At 48.5% G+C, this 19,877-nt stretch overlaps 1 protein-coding gene across 4 annotated transcripts in view; it reads right to left on the reverse strand.

Annotated features, from left to right (window-relative positions):
* The window catches only part of RBM19 (RNA binding motif protein 19), a 155,448-nt gene that overhangs the window by 103,885 nt on the left and 31,686 nt on the right, over nucleotides 1–19,877 (reverse strand). For all 4 annotated transcript variants that reach the window (XM_063086224.1, XM_063086221.1, XM_063086222.1 and 1 more), the window contains 5 exons: nucleotides 15,303–15,481; nucleotides 13,300–13,360; nucleotides 9,543–9,622; nucleotides 7,831–7,886; nucleotides 4,692–4,808 (listed from right to left, as the gene is read on the reverse strand). In XM_063086224.1, the coding sequence (XP_062942294.1) occupies nucleotides 4,692–4,808; nucleotides 7,831–7,886; nucleotides 9,543–9,622; nucleotides 13,300–13,360; nucleotides 15,303–15,481 (493 nt within the window). The remainder of the gene's footprint in view (nucleotides 1–4,691; nucleotides 4,809–7,830; nucleotides 7,887–9,542; nucleotides 9,623–13,299; nucleotides 13,361–15,302; nucleotides 15,482–19,877) is intronic.

Genomic DNA, 19,877 nt, shown 5'->3' on the forward strand with positions numbered 1-19,877 from the left:
GAAACACTGCCCTCCTCCCCTTAGCCTCTCCACCCATCTTCTTGCTGAACCTTTCAATGCCTAGGGAGGGAGGAAGGAGAGGCAGACATAATTTTCATTCCCATCCTGCAGATGAGAAAACCAAGGCTGGCCAATGTGACAAACTACACTCTAGCTCCAAATGATCTGATCTTTCCACTGGTTTGTAGGTAGGACTGGCTACCTAATTTGCAGGGCCTGGTGTAAAATGAAACTTCAGGGCCCCTTGTTCAACGATGAAGACTTTCAAGGTGGCGACAGCACAGCATGAAACCAAGTGTGGGGCCTTGTGCAACCACACAGGCCACGTGCCCACGAGCCACCCCTGTTTGCAGAACCTCTTTCCAAGAGGATATAGGGCATGGCCTTCCAGGACCCGGGTGGCTTGAACCAGGGCTGCCTCATGGAATATAACAGAAACAGGCAAGCAGAGGATACTTCTAGGAAGAGCCCCTTTTCCTCTCTGTACCCCATTTGCCTCGTCTAGGAAACAGATGCAATGACAGTCCCGCCTTGTGGGGCTGCCTGGGAAGAAAGACAGGAGGAGTGCACAGACATAGTGAGCCCAGGGCCCGGCGCCTTCTGAGTGCCATCTCTCTTTTAACACCTACCCCCAAGGTTCTCTGTTATCTGAGGCCCATCTTTTAAAATGTGGATGACCACAAGACCCCATGCATCCATGCTTTAGCTCTGCACACACGTGCTTGTGTGAGGATGTGCAGTCCCGGACGCTGGAGCCTCATGGGAGTGTACAGACTTAGGCCCTACCCAGGCACCAGGCAGGCTGCTCTCAGAACCGCCTCTGCCCTGGGGACTTTCTGGTAAAGACGGGGAGAGAATAAAACAAACAACATGGCAAAACACACATTTGCATATGTACTTGCCCCACAGCAAACCCCGATGGGAAGTGGGTGTGTGTGTGGGATAGCCCAGTCTAAACACCATTTTTTCTTCCGGAATCCAGACTGACTTAAGGCTCTGGGCACCTGCTGGGTGAGCTGAGGGCCTTTTCTGTCCTTGCTCTGGTGTGGGGTGAGAGGTTTGCTAACTCATGCTGGTCTCGGTCACCCCTATTTGTCTCCCACATTTCCTGTTAGGGGATGGAAGGGAACTGGCTTGGCCTGTCCCTCACTGGCTCTCTACCCCAGAACTTGCTGGAAAATAAAAAATAAAAAAATGCTGCAGAGAAACTTCAAGGATTCAGCACTGCTGTTAAAGACACAGGTTTTTGTCTGGAGTCAGACTCAAAGTCTGGGTTCAAATCCTGACTCCACTGGTTTTATGCTTCTTAATAGCAGAGCTGACATTTATTTACTACCTGCCACTCTGTGCCAGGTGCTATACTAATTGTTTTACATGTATACTCTCATTTAATCCTTTTAATAGCCCGTGAGGCAGCCACATGGTGAGAGAGGGAGCTGGGTGCCAGCTGGAGGCATCCGACGACCAACCGAGGGGGTGGAATTTGGGCTCTGGAGCTAGTTTCTTCACTGGGAAATGGAGACGACGATAACTACTCTGCAGTTACAAGCTGTTGCAATACATGGATCCCTAGTAACGTAAGCCCTTCAGCCCACAGGGCCTGATACACAATAACAGTAATAACCATTAACATTTATTACGACATCATCATCATAAATCACAGCATAGGTCATCATCAGTATTGGTATCATTATTTTATACCAGGGGAAACTGAGGCCCAGACTCCCCATCCCTACTGAGTGTTCTAAAGAGCGATCCTTGAATCATCCCAGATGATGATCCCACAGAACATGGATCCACAGTCCCTCTTGGCACCTGTCCGGTCACTGCCGGGGCTGGGTTAGTTTAAGGGGCTGGATTGGAAGGGCCCAGGCAACGCTGCCTGGGCTGAGAAGCTGCTACCCCCCAGCGGGTGTGAACCTGCCCCGGCTCTCCACGGTCCTGCACGCTCACCCCACACTTGTCCTCAAGGCTATCGCTGTTGGTCTCCTTCCTGATCCTCCAGACCACGTACTCCTCAAGAGAGGGGCCTGGGTCTCTCCTGAACCAGCTGCATGCCTGGAGCCTAGCACAGTGCCTGGCACAAATAACGCTTGCCACAGCACAGTGGTACCACTAATGCGACCTGAGAGACGATGGCTCCTCCTAGGCCCAAGAGAAGGACATAACAGGCGGCACAGGAGTGGTCCAAGCCAAGGCTATGGGTCAGACTGACTGAAATCCAAATCCCAGCTCAGCTGTGTGGTCCTGGGCAGGATACTTCATCTCCCTGGGTGCCCGGTCTCCTGCCAGGTGCAAAAGGGATAACAGCATCCCTCCCTCTCAGGGCTGCTGTGTGGCTTAGAGGAGATGATGCCCTGTGGGAAGGTACTCAGCATAGAGCCCAACACACAGCAAGAGTGCCATACAAGGGGGTTGAGATTTTTATTACGCTTGGTATGACAAGTCCGCAAAACCTCCCTGGCAAAATGGACTAGGTTGGTTCCCCTAAACCCTGAAATCTTCCCCTGGCTAATGACCTTTGCTGGCCAGTGGCTTTGTCTGAAATCCTGTCTGGGGCTTCCCTGGACCAGCTTCATGTCCCTGAGCAGGCTCACAGCGACCCCTGCTGTCCTGCACTCAGAACTGCCTCAAATCCCCAGCCAGAGTGAACAACAAAAGCCAGGCAGAGCCTTCCAAGGAGGGTGCCCGCATCAGGGGTTTAGGAATCTCCCATCAGAACAACGGCGGGAGAAGTGATACCACGTGTAATTATGTTCGGTGGACACTAATTCCCTCTATTCTAAAAATAAATATAATACTTGAGATCAAACAAAGAGCTTTCCCTTTCCTTGCGTCCTTTGTTTCCCCGGATAAGTGTCATCCTAAACACACTGCAGAATCAAGTGAAACTGTCATTGCGTAGGATATTATTTCCTGATCAACATGTGCTGTTCTTAGCAAGCCTGTTTTGATCTGGCAGTTCTTAAATTGGGCTTCTTTTTAGAAAGCAGAAGCATGTTAAAACAAGCAGACAAATGTGAGAAGCTGAGGCTATGCACTGGAATCCTGTAACAAACGACTTCATGTGCTCCTCTCGACTAATCTACCCAGGTGCAGGGAAGTGGAAAACACCCCCCCGGGTTATGACCCCATCTCACCAGGCTGCTCTTGCCACGCAGGATGCCCGGGTATCACAGTTTAGACCCTGCTACTTAGATACAGGCAGGGACAGCATCTCTGCCTCAGCTCCCGGCTAACCTCGTCTGTTAATGAACGGCACGCCAGTGTATGATTTAGAACAGAGGGAGAAGGAGGACAAGAATTTCTGAAGTGAATTTCCCAAACAGCTTCCCATTCTTTAAATCACAGAGTGACAGCAAAGAGGACAGATTTCATGCAAAGATAATTCTTTTTTGTCTCCAAACACACAGGACATTTTGCATCCATAGTTTACCTTGCAGGATGCTAACTGGTAATTCTAACAGGGACTTCACTCTCCTGATTTTTATGCTAGAACTCGACAAACAAAGGTTGAATGAACAAGGCCCAGTATGTGGAATCCTGAATGTTCACCCTTGTGCAGGCCATGGTGCTATGGGTCCCTGGAGCACACTTAGACCCCAGCCAAGCCTCAACGACTTGCTTGGTTGTGGCTACTTTCATCTGCCATTACATCCTCAGGGCTAGATGGTCTCTCTCTATCCCCCGAATGTGCCTGGGAGTGCCTTGTCTTTAAGCATTTCCTTGTTATGTCCTGTCATGTTCAGGACTCAGGGCTTGGTGCTGGGTGATACCTAACTAATCTTAAAAACCATATATTGTAACATGCCCACATAGGGATTGCAAACTGGTGGGCCTGGGGCAAGACAGACTTTGTCCTTCACAGTATTTGTTTTTAAAAAGTGAATGTTACCAATGAATTTCCCTAAGAATCCAGATCGCTAGTTTCTCTTTGAAAACATGGGAAGAACTGGTCTTATTAAATTTGCATTCCTGCATGGCATCATGGCTGGGTGAGAAGGCTCCAACTCCTTATTCCCCACCCAGCCTGATCTTATAGGTCCTATTACTTGCCTGGCCCCTGAGACAGCTGAGTTTCTGACCCCTGTGCAAGCAGGTACTGGTAGATTGCATTATGAATGTAGGTACTTCACCTTCATCGCAAAAAGGACTTTTCATAGAGAGCAATCTAGGCTGGTGGTCCCCAACCCTGGCTGGACATTAGAATCCCCCGAGGAGCTTTGATCAAAACACCAATGTCTGACCAATGGAATCCAACTCTCTGGGAGTGGAGCCTGGCACAGGTATGTTTGTGAAAGTCACCAAGTGATTCAAATTTGCTGCTAAAGTGGCGAACCATGGGCTTAACCCAAAGAGGTGACCTGGATGTAGGAAATTTCAAGCAGACCATGGCAGAGATAGGTTCTAGCCACAGGGCTCCTGTACCTCCTGCAGCTTGACTTGTGGACAGGGATGGAGAATGCTCCTGCCCTTTCTTCTCCTGCCTCTGAGAGGAGAAGGCCTGGCTGTTTTGACTTTTTTCTGCGCAATGCTCTGGGGAGCAGCATGAGATTAAGGGAGATAAATGAAAGGCAGCCAAAAGATGACCTTTGAAAGACCACTGCACTGGCCCACAGCGGAACCACTGGGCCCCAAAGGCCGCCTTCCCCGAGACCACAGCGGTCCCAGGACTGAATGAGGGCACTCACCTGAAGAGCTCGCGGATCTCCCGGCTGTCAGCCTGGAAGGGGATGTTCCGCACCAGGATCTTGGAGGTTGTCTGCTTTCTGGGCACTTGTTTCTTCCGAAAGGATGTCAGGGCTGGCCTAGAATGTGGAGGGAAAAGGGTTCAGGTTATTTGGGGTGTCAGCGGCTCCTGCCCTTCACCGACTTCACCGCCTTCCTGCCCAGAACTGATGCTCTGGTCTTGTGTTTAGGTGATGGATTCAAAACGTGTGTGTGGAGCAGGCCAAGATGAGAGGGGAGGAAGGCCGTGTCCTCCTGGGTGACATGGCCATACTCTCTTCTCCCCAAACAGCTGTGCATGGCGGCTCCACACACCCACCCTTGGGCTGCTGCCTCCACTTGAGAGACTTGGGCTACCAGGGACTTAAGAAAGGCAACCGGCTGAGGGCAGGGCTGGGTTCTCACCAAACCCACTCTCCACTGCTTCTCTCCAGAGGCACAGGAAGACCCTGGCTGGTTACCAAAGGTCTCATTTGCGACACTTCCTCACTAACCTGAGGAGGACTGTGCAGGGGCCTAATCATGGAGAGGGGTCTCTTGCCTGGGGTTCAAGGTCATCCCTAATGCAGTCTACCTTACCTGTCCCCTGCTCTCCCAGGGAAACATTCCGCTCCACGGAAGCAGGGTAGTAGGCAAGGCTGTGAGTTAACAAGCTGGGTGGGAGGGAATACCAGGTCAGACTCTCAGGATCTATGTGATCTTAGGCAAGTTACTTGGCCTCTCTGGGCCTCAGTTTCCTCATCTGTAGATTGGGTGTAATAATAGTGTCGACCTCATCAGATCATTTGAGGAATTATTGAGAGAGGACTTAGCACTGTACCCACCAGGTGGTAAACATTCAACAAATGGCAGCTGCTATTATAATGACATTGTTACAACTACCTTCGAGCCTGCTCCATGTCATCTCCTCTGAGGACTTCCCTGTCTCCACTAAGACAGCAGCCCCCACCTCCACCCCTGCCACTCATCACTGCCTCATGGTGTGTTACATATTTAATCATGTTTCTCTTTATTGTCTCGACACGCTAGGTCTGTGCTGTCCAACACAGTGGCCACCAGCCACATGCGGCCAGTTAAATCAACATGAAATGAAACAAAACTAAAAATTTACTTCCTCAGTTGCTGGGGTAGTAAGCCTCCAAGAGTCTCCAATAACCCCTGCTTCTTGGCATTCATGCCCTTGTGTACTCTCCTCCCACACAGTATCAGGAGAGGTCTGTGTGACCAATAGGACACAGCAGAAGTGATGGTGTGTGACCTCTGAGACTAAATTGTAAAAGGTCTTGCCACATCCCCCTTCTTCTCCCCTGGGTCATTTGCTCTGGGGGAAACCAGTTGTCATGCCATAAAGACACTCATGTGGTCCTGGGGAGAGGCCACAAGGCCAAGAACCAAGGCCTCCTGCCAACAGCTCCATGAATGTGCCATCTCAGCAGCAGGTCTGTCAGCCCCAGTTGAGCCTTCAGATGACTGTAACTCCAGCTGACATCCTGGCTGCAACCTCCTGAAAGACCCTGAGCCCGAACCTACTTTTTAATTCCTGACCCTCAGAAGCTGTGAGACAAAGTTTTGCTTTAAGCTGTTAAGTTTCAGGATATTTTGTTATGCAGCAAGAGACAACAAATACATTTGTGCTTGCCACATTTCAAAGGCTAAGTAGCCACATGTGGCAAATGGTTACCACCCTAGGCAGGACAGATGTAGAACATTTCCATTGTTATAGATGGTTCTATTGATTAGTGCTGCCCTAGAATGTAAACTCCACAAGGAAACTCCATCCCCAGTGCCTAGGAAGAGTGTCTGGTGCACAGTGGGTTTTCCATAATTTTCTGTTGAATAAAAAAAGGATTGCATGAACACTGGCTAGGGAGCTGGAGCTTGCAAGGCTGAGTTCAGGCTGACTCTCTGGAGGGAGTGTACTGAAAAGATCGCCACCGCCAGCTGGGTGCCCTGTGCATAGCATGTGCTGGATACTTTACACACTACATCTGCTTATCACATTTTACTTTATAAGCAAAGTCCCCTGCCCAAGGTCACACAGCTTCTGCATTAGAACGTGAAAGCTGGGGACTACAAGGCCTATGCTCCTTCCCTTACACTCTTATAGCCTAGGGACCCCCATTTGACTTCTGAGGACCCCTGCAGCAAGCCTTCTTCTGGCTAAGGATGCTCAACATAGCACAGACCATGACAGGTGAAAAATACCAGAGACACCCTAGCTGGATTCACAAGTAGCATTTAAAAATAACAAGAGAGGGAAGAAAAAGGGCAGGAGCTCAAGGCACTCACCGGCAGTTTGAGTGACCACAACAAATGACCAACCTGTTGAAAACTACCAAATAAATATCTTCAACCAGTCATTTTTATACCTGCAGCAGGTAGATGATAATGACAGTGACAGTAATGGCTTACACTGGACACATGTTATGTGCTGGGCATGACTAGAAGCTCCTGAAGTGTATAATTTCATTTAGATGTACAAGCAGGGGGAGATGTAGGAGCGAAAGTAAAACTCTAAAAAAACTCACCACTTCAGGTCGTTGGGCAAATTTATCTGTCTCCACCTCTAACACCTACTGAATCTCTCAAATTAACTGGAGGCCGTCTCTGGGAACTGTTATCTAGCTCCATGAAGCAAAATGTTTAGTATCTAAAGCACCAACCAGGGGCTGGCCAGTTAGCTTAGTTGGTTAGAGTTCACTGTTGCAACGTCAAGGTCAAGGGTTTGGATCCCTGTACCAGCCAGCCACCAAAAACAAAAAAGCAAAACAAAATGAAGCACCAACTGACCTGCAACTCTTCCTTGGTTTATTTAAACCAGCAAGATGAGTGTTATTTGCTTATTTCTCCTGCATTTGTTCCTTTTAGTATAAAAAAAAAATGTATTCTACATTCACCCAAAGGACTAGCATGGTCCCAGTTCACCAGGGAAATGGAGCTGCCAAATGTGTTACCACCTTAAGTAGGAAGAGTCCTAAATGGTGAGGGGGGTCAAGTGGAAAGGACATTCAAGGGCCATGAGACACCCTCCTGGGCAGCCAGCACCAAGAACAGAAAGGACCGGCTCTCATCAAAGGAAAGAGAAAGACACCAAAGACTCACTTGGTGGCTCGTTCTGAGATCCTCACTTCCAGCTTGTGATTATCCACGACGTGACCCTAAGAAATAAAACACGGCTTGTTCCTCTGTTCTTAGAAATACTCAGCAGTATCCTTGCCCTTCACCAGAGCGGAGCCCTGGCTCAAGGACAGAAGGGTGATGGTTCCCCAGCCAGAGGGACTAGTTGGAACCAGGGACAGAAAACAGCTTTTCCCAGAAATGGCTCCTGCCAAGCCATACCACAGCTGGTGGTCACAGAGACCCAGCCCTTGAATGTTCTCTTGAGCTGTGAGTAGGCCTTGACCTCTATGCCATGCAAGGGACACAGAATTTTCCATTGTTCATAAACACTTTTCAGGCAAAGGAAGCTCCTTAGGTATGGCTTGCAGAGAGTTTGATTTAGTTTGTAGGCTCTTTAGAAAAAATTCTAAATCACAGTGAAGCTGCATCTAAAGCTAGGCTCTAAAATCAGTCCCTCAAGGTAAAAATGGTGTATTAGCAAAATTACCCTTGAAAATCCCTTAAATCTCCCACAAAATACAGCACCCATAGCATTGTATAAACAATTCTTTGTGGCTATATGCACATATGTATGTATATAGTGACATACAGGATATAATACTGTATAAGTGCAAGGTGGAATCTTATTAGTACCTTGGATTATGTGGAAGAAAAAGATGACCACTGAACCTGTAGAGCTGAATGCAAGTTAAATGAGTACATAACCTCTGACATGGAAAGGCCTGGGACGTGGGGCACCTGGGGTGTGGGACTAAAAGCTTCTAGAGCTGAGGCCCAGCTCCCTTTAAGGTGGTGCACATTCTAGACGATTTTGCTCTCTGCAGCTCCAGCTCCTCCCTGGCTACTGAGAGTCTCACTTGTCCCTGGTACTTAGGGCCTAGCAGGACGGCATCTCTCCTCTGTCTGAACAGGACATTGAATCTACTCCAAACACCTCTTGGTTCAGCCCCACTCTCCCCACCTTCATCCACCCTACCTCCTCCCTGGCCCAAGCTACCATCATCTCCTACCTGCCCTCCTACATCCAGTCTCCAGGCAGCAGCTGGAGACTGTTCTAAAGCATAAATCAGACCCTTCCACAGCGTGCTCAAAGCCCCCTGCCTCTCACTGCCTTTATGCTGAGTTCCACAGTCCTTACAACGGCCTTCAAGATCCTACCCTGCACACCTCTCACCTCATCTTGAACCTGACTCCCCTACCCCCCTTCCCACCCTGGCCACACTGGCCTCTTTTTGCTTCTCAAACACATGAAGCCATTCCCACCTTAGAGTCCCTGCCTCAGACCCTTTTGAACATGCTGTTCCCACCTCCTGAACTCCTTTCCTCCCTGGGTAGCTGCCTTCTTCTAGTCAATGAGGTGTCAGCTCAACTGTTACCTCCTTAGAGAGGCCCACCTTCCCCACCAGAGAAGCCCACACAAGGGTCTCCCCCAGGCCTAGCACAGTGCCTGGAGAAACCAGGCCCTCGATAAAAATGATGTGGACTGAATATGTGAACGAACTATGGTGAACATGGAGTGTTGAGAAAGGTTCTTAATTTTTCTTGGGCACGGTCTCCTGGAGAACTGGCAAAAGCAATGGGACCAGGAAAATGGGGACTTAATACACATTCCTGCTCCATTTCAGAGGGCCAATGGGACCTCCCACCAACTGCCAAGTGCCTCCGTGGATCTCAGCTGAGAATCCCCACCTCACCTGCAGCTGCTTGAGAGCTTTCTGGGCCTGTTCTGGCTTCCTGTATTCCACAAATCCAAACCCCATGGAAAGCAGTGCTCCTGAAAGAGAGGTGGAAATCACACCAGTGGCGTGGGTGGGGGAGAAGTAAAGAACAAACACAAGACCAAGGGTGGGGGCTCCAGGTGGGGCTAGGACCTCTGCTCTATTTTCTTTTTTCTTTTCATACCCCTCTTCATTCCCCAAAAGATTTCAGCTCCTGGCCTACCATTTATTACTACTCATTCCAATGAATCAGCCAAGGAGGTAATATGGCCACCACCTGAGGCCAAGCTGACCAATAATTAACAGATGATTGACATGATAATTAACTTCACAACAGAATTCTGCCTTTGGGAGAGAGCTTGAACTAAAAGGGATGACCATAGCTACAACAAGCAGCAAAACCTCTACCTGGGCAGTCCCCTACCTAAACACATAATGCACAAAATGAATATGTGTGTGAAAGTCACTGGCACCAAAGGCTTGCTCTTAACAAGTATTTCTGACCATCCAATTACATTCGGTTCCTGGGTTTCAGACACAAAGTTCGGACAGGGAAGGCAACTGTGTTATTTCAACTTATCTGGTTCCCTACTTCTAGGTAGTGAATAGCTAAAGTTCAGATGACATTGTGACAATTTTATCAGAAACTTTTGCTTCCTGCGCATACGTATGAGGGTACTTTAAAAAGTTCGTGGAAAAATGGAATCGAAAGATAATATGAATCTTTCCATGAACTTTTTGAAGACCCATCATATAATACATGTGTGTATGGACACATGTATAAGGGGGGAGGAGGGAGTTCATTCACAGGGCACTGAAAAATATAAGATCTCTAATTACATCTTGCCTTTTTGACTCAAAATTGGATGCATCTCCCCATCCTTGACCCAGCATTTCTACAGACTTGTTAAGTTTATTTTTTTTCACAATTGTACTCAAAGAGGATTGGTTTAAGGCTGATGGGTCCAAAAGAGGCTCGAGATTCTCTACCTTTGACTCACTTAGCAGTTCCTATCCTCTACTGTACTGTTGGTGAGGCCTTTGCCCTTGAACTTCCATTTGCAGCAAGTGTTATAAAACGGGGCCGAATGCACTAAGAAATTCCATTAATTGTCCAAATGTGGCTCAAACGGAACTGTGGGCTGACAGGCAGCAGTCCCCCAAGGTGACTTTAAATGTTGGTTCTTCAAGCAGGTACTTGCAAGCTCTCCTCTGGAGGCTCAAGGTTGGTGATATTTGTGTACATATGATATTTAAAAATTGCATTGAGATTGTGTGAAAAGTAACCATGAGAAAGTCAAGTGCACTTCCCAGCCACTGACACTGCAGATAGATCCACTCTGTGCCCCTCCCTATGTCCTGGGAGGCTAACCTCTATAGACAGCACTGCCTGGGCTCCCAGCCTCCTGGTTTCTTGTTGGGATTAGCCAGCAGGACGCCTGATCTGAGACTGGAGAGTGGAGGAGAGAGTTCGTCCACACCCCCCACCCACCTCCCTGCTTTGGTGTGGTTCTGCAGCAGCCACGTCCAATTCACAGCCTCAGCTCCTGGTTATTTCGTGGCTCCAACTCTCAACTGAGCTCTGGTCACACTATGTCCTCCCATGCTCTTTTAGGCTTAGTGGGGAAAAGACATTCTCTCTATATGACCGGTTGCCTGGACAGCCCTATGGGTTCCCAGCCTGCACCCTGGCAGGGACCCTTGGTCCCTTCATCAAAAACTTCTCTTCCACAACCCCAGCTGAAGCTAAATGAGCTTTCTGTTTCCTGCTGCAACCCTGACCAATATGCTTCACCTAGATTTCCCCCAAACTGTGAGGGATGGGCCCCAGAGAACAGGGCTCTCAAATAGACTTTTGAAAAGAGAGTGAATACTTTAAGAGCTGCTTACAACACCAAAAGATCACATAACTATTTCTAAAGCACGCTGAAGAGTGCTCCCAAAGGCAAAGGCAGCCTCTAGAGCATCTGACTGCAGAGAGGAACACAGCAACCTGGACAGAGCAGGTGACACTTCTGCTGCTGGCCTGGGTGCATCTCTGCCTAGTCTGACTCACCTCCTAGACTTCAGGGATGACTTCCTTTGCTGAAATTCCTGCAAGTTACCCAATGCCCCAGCAAGTTATCCTTAACTCTTTCCTTATATCCCAAACTAGATCTGAATTTCCTGGAGGACATGGATGTTATGTGTTGAACTGTCCCCCAAATCCATTTGTTGAAATCCAAACCCCTAGTATCTCAAAATGTGATCTTATTTGATAGGCTCTTTAGAGATATAATCAAGTTAACATGAAGTTATTAGCGTGGGACTTAACCAAATACTAGGGTGGGACCTAATCAAATATGATTGGTATCCTTTAAAATGGGGGTGGGTGAGTGGATTTGAACACAGGACAGGCATACACAAGGAGAATACCATGTGAACATGAAGATGGCCGTCTACAAACCAAGGAGAGAGGCCTAGAACAGATCTTCCCTCACGGCTTCGGAAGAAACCTCCCCTGCCAACACCTAGATTTCAGATTTCTAGCCTTTACAAGATAAATTTCTGTTGTTTGAGCCACCCAGTCAGTGGTACTTTGTTATGGCAGCCTGAGCAAACTTCCATGCCACCTATCTGCTTAAAACCCTCTGTGGCTCCCCAGTACCTCAGGGGGAAAGTCCAAACTCCTCTGCATGGCATAAAAGCCACTTTGTGATGTGGAGTCTGCCTATCTTTCTAGATGCCTCTCCTGCCTCTTCCTCAACACACTTAGTCCCTGCAGTCCCTTCTGCACATTGTTCCCACCATCTGACTGCTGTGCCTCCCTACCCTCCAAGCCTCTGCCTGACATGGAGACTCCTGTACTGGGCTCCTGTCCACACTCCTTGTCACACTGAGCTGCAAACACCAGCTCATCTGTCTCTCCAACTAGATGGTGAGCATGTGGGGGCAGGGACCATGTAACTAATGCTAGAAGGCCCCAGGAACTGTTTGAGGAATAAGTGAACAGAAGACACCTTGGCTTGGCCACCCAGCCCTCTATACATAGCAGGTGCTAGGGACATAGTTTTTGCCTGACTCATGTGGCATCCCTACAATCCTGCCAAATTGAAGGGACTCAGGATGGGAACTGCATGTCTGTGAACAAGCAAGGACTTGGCCCTGCCCATCCTTTGCAAGGAGCCAGGGCTGGAGAAGAGCCAAGTAGAGGCCAAGAGACCCATGACAACACCCAGGGCCGGACGGAGAGATGAGGTGGTCTCTGCCTGGCCCATGTACCCACTGGCCAGGGAAGTTACATGACTAATAACTGACTTAGTGGAATGTTCCAGAAGTTCTACATCTTGGTTATTTTCTGTGGAAGGGAAGAGGGAATAACCAAGATTGGTCATTTCTTGCTATTTCCTAGGAAATTTCCCCAGCACAGAGGTGCTGAAAGGAGGCAGAGTTTTCTGCTACTGAATGGTGTCACAAACGGCACTAGTCCGAAACCATCACTGACAGGCTAAGGCGGGGAAGGGTCTAGATGCAGAAGAACCTGAGATGCAAGACTGCTCCTACTGAAAAACAGGAGTCTCCGGGAAACAGAGAGGGACCACTTTAGCCAGGCCACAGGACAGAGTATGAGGGTGACAATGCTTCAGAATGAGAGGACCTTCAGCACAAGTGAGAGTTACCCCAGCCCTGTGCCCAAAGCTGCACAGTGTCCTTTAGAATCATTTCTCTCTGATTCAGATTTCATATGGAATACCTGCTTTGCTCTTCTTCTTGGAAATAGAGCAGCTCTTCACCATTCCCACTTTGGAAAACACCTGAAAAAGAACGTTAACGTATCATCAGCAGTTCCAGGCCCATCTGAAACCCGTGCAGGCATATCTTACAGGACAGAGGCCACACACCCAAGCACAGGCACCAGCAAGACAAAGACAGAAGCAGAGCTGACACCTGGATTGAGCTACTGTGGCCATGCCCTGTCCTCAACCCTTCACATGCACTAACTCACTCAGTGACCTGGGGTAGGCATTATTATGCCGTATTTTTCAGATGAAAAAACTGAGATTCAAAGGGGTTAGAGATGATACCCATGGTCACAGAGCCAGGAAGTGCCAGAGCTGAAATCTGAACCCCAGTATCTGGGCTGCAGAGCCCAGGCTGTGAACCACCATGCAGGTGAGGGCCCCCGCCCAACACTATACCCTCTCCAGACTTGCCATGTTAACATCTTGGCGTCCCCAAAACATTTTGAGGTAATAAGTGATGACCTGCTTTATGTAAACTGGACAGACACTTAGGGTCCCCCAAATGGCAGCTGGGCTGGTTTCTTGTTCTACTTATAGAGGAAAGAACTGGGGCGCAGAACAGTCAAGAGATTACTGCAGATAATGCAAGAGGGACTTGCATGGCCCATCCTGACCCATCTCACTCCCCCGTACCTAATGTCCAAATAATTTTTAAAAAGATTTTAAGTCTTATTCAACTCTATCTTTCCCTTTACTTTTTCTGTCTCCCTTGCTAGAATTTGAAACCCAGACAGGGGAAAATCCACATCTATCTGGTTCACAGCTGTGTCTTCAGTACCATACACAGGGCCCAGGGAAAGGCAGGGGCCTAGTGAATGTTCACTAGATGAGCAAACTGGAGGCAGAGGGAGAGGGAGAATACTAATCAACCAATACAAGCAGCAGACATTTATTGACTCTTTTGTTCTAAGTGTCAAACACTTTAGTTGGATGATCTCAATCATCTTATTCAAATCTTCAAAACAAGCCCATGAGAAGATTCTATTAACATCCCCATTTGACAGATAAGGAAACTGAAGCATGGAAAGGCTGAAGGACTTGCCCAGGGCCACACCATCAGCAAGGAGTGAAGCCAGGACCCAGACCCTGAAGTCTGAGCCCTGGCCATGGCTCTACTCAGACAGAGCACTGAGACAGGAGTCCTGTGAGCGGGGTGCTCCTACCCACAGAGCCTCTAACAGGCTGTGTGACCTCAGGATAGTGGACTGATCTCTCTGAAACTCGTCTCTACATGTGTACTATGAAGAAACTGGACTAGATCATTGTATTTATGCTGTGCCAAACCCTATTTATAGAAATGACAAGTCTCCCTGGAGGGAATTTCTAGTCCAGTGAGAGAGCCTGCAGACCTTAATACTTTGGAACGGTAGGCCCCATTTCCTGATTTCTGGCCCAGTTCCTTCTAGAAGACCCCGATTTCTGGTAGCGCTCATTTGGCATTTGAGTTTGTATCCTTTTATCCCCTGCTCTCTTAATAAAAATGCGAAAATCTCAGTCCATGCATGGACTCCAGGTGGGGGATGGACACTCACTTACTGAGGTGTCTTCTATGTATTCCCACCAGGCTGGGAGCACTGTGGTGATGTTCGCTTTTGGGTAGTTTACATCACAGAAACAATTTGAAAAGGTGCGGGGAAGAGCTAACTCTTTTCTAAATATATAACACAAACACTGACTATCATCTTTGTATTCCACATGGCTCCCCAAACATTCTGACATGTCCACTTATGTATATGGTGAAGCCCCTCCCAGGTCCCCTTGCTGCCCTTGCTACTACTCAAGTGTCTGGCTGAGATGACCACCGGATAGCCCAGCAGAGCCTTCGAGTAGGTGGCAGTCAACTGTGGTCAAACTACACATGAACATGAGTTATGTTTAAAGTTAGAAGAAATGCAGTAGCTACATGGGCTTCTCTGTCCCACACCCCTTCTTCCTGTTCTGAGAAGCCACTCACTTCCTTCAGCGTCTCCTCTGTTGTGTCGAAGTTGATGTTCTTGATAAACAGAGTACACCCTGGGAGGCTCTCTTCTTCTTCTTCCTCCTCCTCCTCCTCCTGCTCTTCCACCTTTGCTAAAGAGTCGTCTGCTCCTCCTTCTGTTGGCTTTTCACCTTCTGGTGTCTTGCTGTCTGATACTGGACCCCATCAAAAATAAAAAACAAATCCATTAAATGATGTCTAACCCACCAAAGCCCCAGAGCCTAAAGGACAGAACCTACAAAATCAAAGGGGTTCTGCCTCTGTAGGTAGTGTCAGGAAGGGACAATGCAATTCCCAACTTATGCTGAGGGTCTGCAACTGGAGAGAGAGAGAGAATGTCCTGCCCCTGCCTCTGTTTTAAAGACAAAGAAATATAAAACACAGACTAAAAACTATGAGCCTTAAATAGGACTAACCCACCCTAATTTGAACTCCAAAATAAATTACTAGTGAACTGTTTTACTGACTCATGAACCTAAGCAAGATATTTTTTTCTCAAAACACAGCATTTAGTGGACTTTCAAACTCAAATGCAACCTAAAACTTTTCAAAAACTACAAAATGGGAGCAAAACTTAGAACATTCTAAATATCTCTTGACCTAAAGGATGTTATATTTGATTAAAATTCCCAGTATACATTACTTAAGGAAGTGTATACATAAAAGAAGTGTCATTTTGTCTATACACGACATATTAAATTGAGAGTTATGCATAAAAGTGAAAAACTGAAAATATACCTGTCTACAAACAAGAGATTAGGTAAGTTATAGTCCCACCAAAGGCTGGAATAATATGTAGTCATTAAATATGTGTCCAGAGAATGTTTAACAACATGGAACAATGTTCATAATAATAAAAAGAGAAAAACTAAGATATAAAAATTGTACATCTTAATTCTAACCACGATCTGTATGCTGTTTATGAGAAAGCACACCTGTGCACACACACAAACACACATACCCATCTCAAGATGACAGAAAGGAAATGCATAAAGTGCTTGGGGTTATTTCTAGAGAAGGGGATTCTAGGTGGCTGTCCTGTCAACGTGTTACCACGACCCCTTGGCACCAGTTCTGCTTTGAAGGAACAGCATTTCAGGGAGAGGGAAAAGCAAGCGTGAAGTTGTCAGTGAGCAGGAACTGTGTGTGTGTTGTGTGTGTGTGTGTTGTGTTGTGTGTGTGTGTGTGGCTGCAGCTCAGGGTGAAAGGAGTGGGGAGACTGGGTGGGCTGCCTAGCTTGGTGCTAAGAGTGTAGATTTCACCTGAGGGTGATGGAAGCCTCAGAAGGTGAGAACAGGACAGTGACAGGGCCTTTCAAGAAATCCTTCTTCAAGGAAATGTGTTCAGTTTGATTCAGCCTCCCCACTGTCTCCAAGTCACATGATCAGGGCCCAAGGGCAAATCTCCCCTCCACAGACAAGGCTTCTGAAGCTATTCCCACATCCCCCAGGAAAGGCGCCCCAGTCATTGCAATTCTTCAAAGCAGACTGTGCCCTCACACCCTGCACCCTCATTGCTGCTGAGCAGGAAGCCACCTCCCTTCCCAAAGATTTCAACCCTGCACACCCAGGTGGCGGCTGGCAGGATGTTCTTTGAGGTCACACGGACAGGTGGCCTGCAGCCGATGGAAACAGCCCGCTTCACCCCCACACACCTTCTCTCAAATAGTTCAAACTTCTGTGTGACCTAAATGGGCTTCTTGGGGTTCAAATCTGTTTCACACACTCTCGTGCCAAGCACCAAAGATGTATGTCTCCCCTGCCCTTTCTGAGGCAAGTCTCATGCTTTCAAGCCCTAATTAAGCTTCAAAGCTTTCTCATAAAGCAACCCTTTTAAGCCCTAATGGAAACAGCTATGGTGATAATGTTTTCTCTTTAACATCAGTTGAACATGCAGCCTTCGCCCCTCCAGCTCTCTTGGGGTAAGCCCAGAACCCAGACTTAGGCCCTGGGACAGAAAGAAGAAACCAACATAAAGGCTCCTCCCCCACCCAGAAAACTAACACAATTTACCCAACAAGAGACTCCATGGTGTGGCCATTTATACACAAAACCCAATTCAAAGAAAGCAAAGTGGGAGGAAAAGCATCACTAACAAGGAAGCTAAGCAAAGCTCGCAAAGCAGCTGACTTCAGGGCCTGAATGAGAACTTTAATCTGTGACCTTCAGAGATTGGTATTTCCACCCCACTGGCTCTTCCTGGCATTCCAGTGTCAGAGATGAAAGAAAAAAGAATACTGACTAGATCTCCTACTATGCACCAGGCCCTTGGCAAGAGGCCTTAAGTACACTGTCTCATTCATGACCACAGCAGCCACAATCACAAAAGATGAGTGGCCCAAGGAAAATTTTGGAGGCTGTGTCTACACCCTAAATCTCAGGCACCTTCAGGTTGGCAAGACAGGTTCATGAAAACCGAAAAAAACATTTTACAGAGAAAAGAGTGATGGGGTGGGAGATGGTGACCAGGAGGGCTTATGGCCAGTTTAAGGGGACAGCCCCTCCTGGCACAGGGGGAGGTCAACCGAATGTGACCAGAAGTTCGGATCTTCTGAGAGAAGCTGAAAATTCAGCTTTTTGCAGGAAAACCCACGGTTTTTAAATCTTGGTGACTTAACCCAATGGCATGTGGCTTTTGTACTAGGAAGTGGCCAACAAATAAACCAGCTCACGAGGACCTTTGTGCTCTGCTCTACGCATCTGGCCTGTGCACAGACTGTCAGCAAAGACTAGTGGCCCTTCTCTTGTCCTCTCGCAAGGGCCTGGAGCCCAGCCACTTCCCAGCATGGCATTCCGGGAGTTTGAGACTCACAAGGACAACAACCTGGGGTGCCCTGCAGCCCTCAGTGTGGCCGGAGTCTGTCCGCCTGCCCCTCTGGCCCATGAGAGGTGCCTGGTCTGCCTCTAAGAGCTTGTTAGAATGGTCACAGGCACCTGGCCAGGGAGGTGTGTTGTTTGGGTTTAGTGACAGAGCTGAGCTGAGCTTAAGCTTAGGGTCGGTAGCTCAGGAATGGATGGATCCCTTCCCTGGCAGGTCAGCCACCCTCTGCCCCAGCCCAGGAAGAACGAGGGGGACCTACCTGGGGTGTGCGGCTGGCCTACTATGGGTTCAACTGGCTCTTCTAACTCCAGTAAGTCAACCAACACCCCTGACCCCCAGTATCGGAGGAACATCTGGCATGAAATCAATGATGTGTTTAAATGCGGCCTGGCTTCCTCCAACAGCACAGGCCCCGGCTGACTCAGGAGACGTCATTCTTTCCCGAAACCTCTGCATCCACCGCAACAAACTTGTTGTGCCTAAGACTTCCCCTGCATGCTGGAAAAACTAACCACACAAGCGCATCACAGTCTTCAGAGACCTGCTGAAGAAAGGGGGCCTGGGGAAAATGAGAAGGGGGGCCCACAGAGTGCAGCGAGGAGATGGTGCAGAGCTGTAACGAGCCCACGGGTGGGGCAACAAGAGGGAGCCGGGTCAGTCCCAGCTCTGTCACCTACTGGCTGCGTGGCCCTGGGCGAGTGACTTACCCACTCTGCCTCAGTATCCTTATCTATAACATGGAGTTTAATAAAAACCGCATACATGCTTTTGCACTTTGCTGGGTTGTTCTGAAATATAAGTGTCCACTACGCTATCCACACGCCTGTCCGAGGCACCATCACCTCTCATCTTGATGACTGAGAAGCCTCCTCGCTGGCCTGTGACCTCATTCCTTGCCCTTGTCCCTATCCGTTCCAACAGCAGGGACCTCTTTTCTGATTGCCAAGCCTGCCAAGCCCCTCCCCACCACAGGGCATTTGCACGTGCTGCCCCTGTCCCCATTCTGCTCACCTCCCGCCTTCCCAGGCCTGGCTCCTTCTTCCCATCAGGTCTCAGCTCAAACATCCTCCCCAGAGAGTTCTTCCTGTCCACTCTCCGAGACTGGTTACTCACTGTCGCATTCCCTGGTTTCCTCTTTTCAGAGTACTTACCCTGTTCTGAAATCACATTTATCTGTTTGCTTCTCTGTCTGTGTCCCTAACTGTAAGGGGAGCTCAATGAGGACAGGACCCAGCCTGACTCAGTTACTGTAGCATTCCAGCACCGGGCCCAGAGCAGATGCTCCAGAAATACTCATGGATGATAGATATGCTGGGCACTCAGCATGTGCCCGGAATACAGCAGGTGCTCAGCAAAGGGCACTCCCTGTGCTCCGGGGGAGCTGTAGGGTCTTGGGTAAGAACACAGACCTCAAAGCTGATGGCTTGGGTCACATCCGGCTCTCTCCACATGTGAGACCTCACACAATACACTCCACCTCTTTGCACTTCCTTCTTTCCATCTAAAAAAGGGGATGGCAGTAATGGTGCCTACTTGCAGGACGATTACAAGAATCATGCATAGAAGCCTGTTAGGGCTGTGTCTGGGACCGTAGGGAGTGCCTGAGAAATAAGTTTCAGTATTCTTAACAGCTCCCCATGTCCCCACACTGCACAGCCAGGCCTTGATGAGGAATCCAGGGTAAAATGTCGGAAATCCCTAACCCTGGGAGAGAGAAGACAGCTTGGCTGC

This window comes from Cynocephalus volans, chromosome 2 (genome assembly GCF_027409185.1).
Source record: "Cynocephalus volans isolate mCynVol1 chromosome 2, mCynVol1.pri, whole genome shotgun sequence".
NCBI classification, from domain to species: Eukaryota; Metazoa; Chordata; class Mammalia; order Dermoptera; family Cynocephalidae; genus Cynocephalus; species Cynocephalus volans.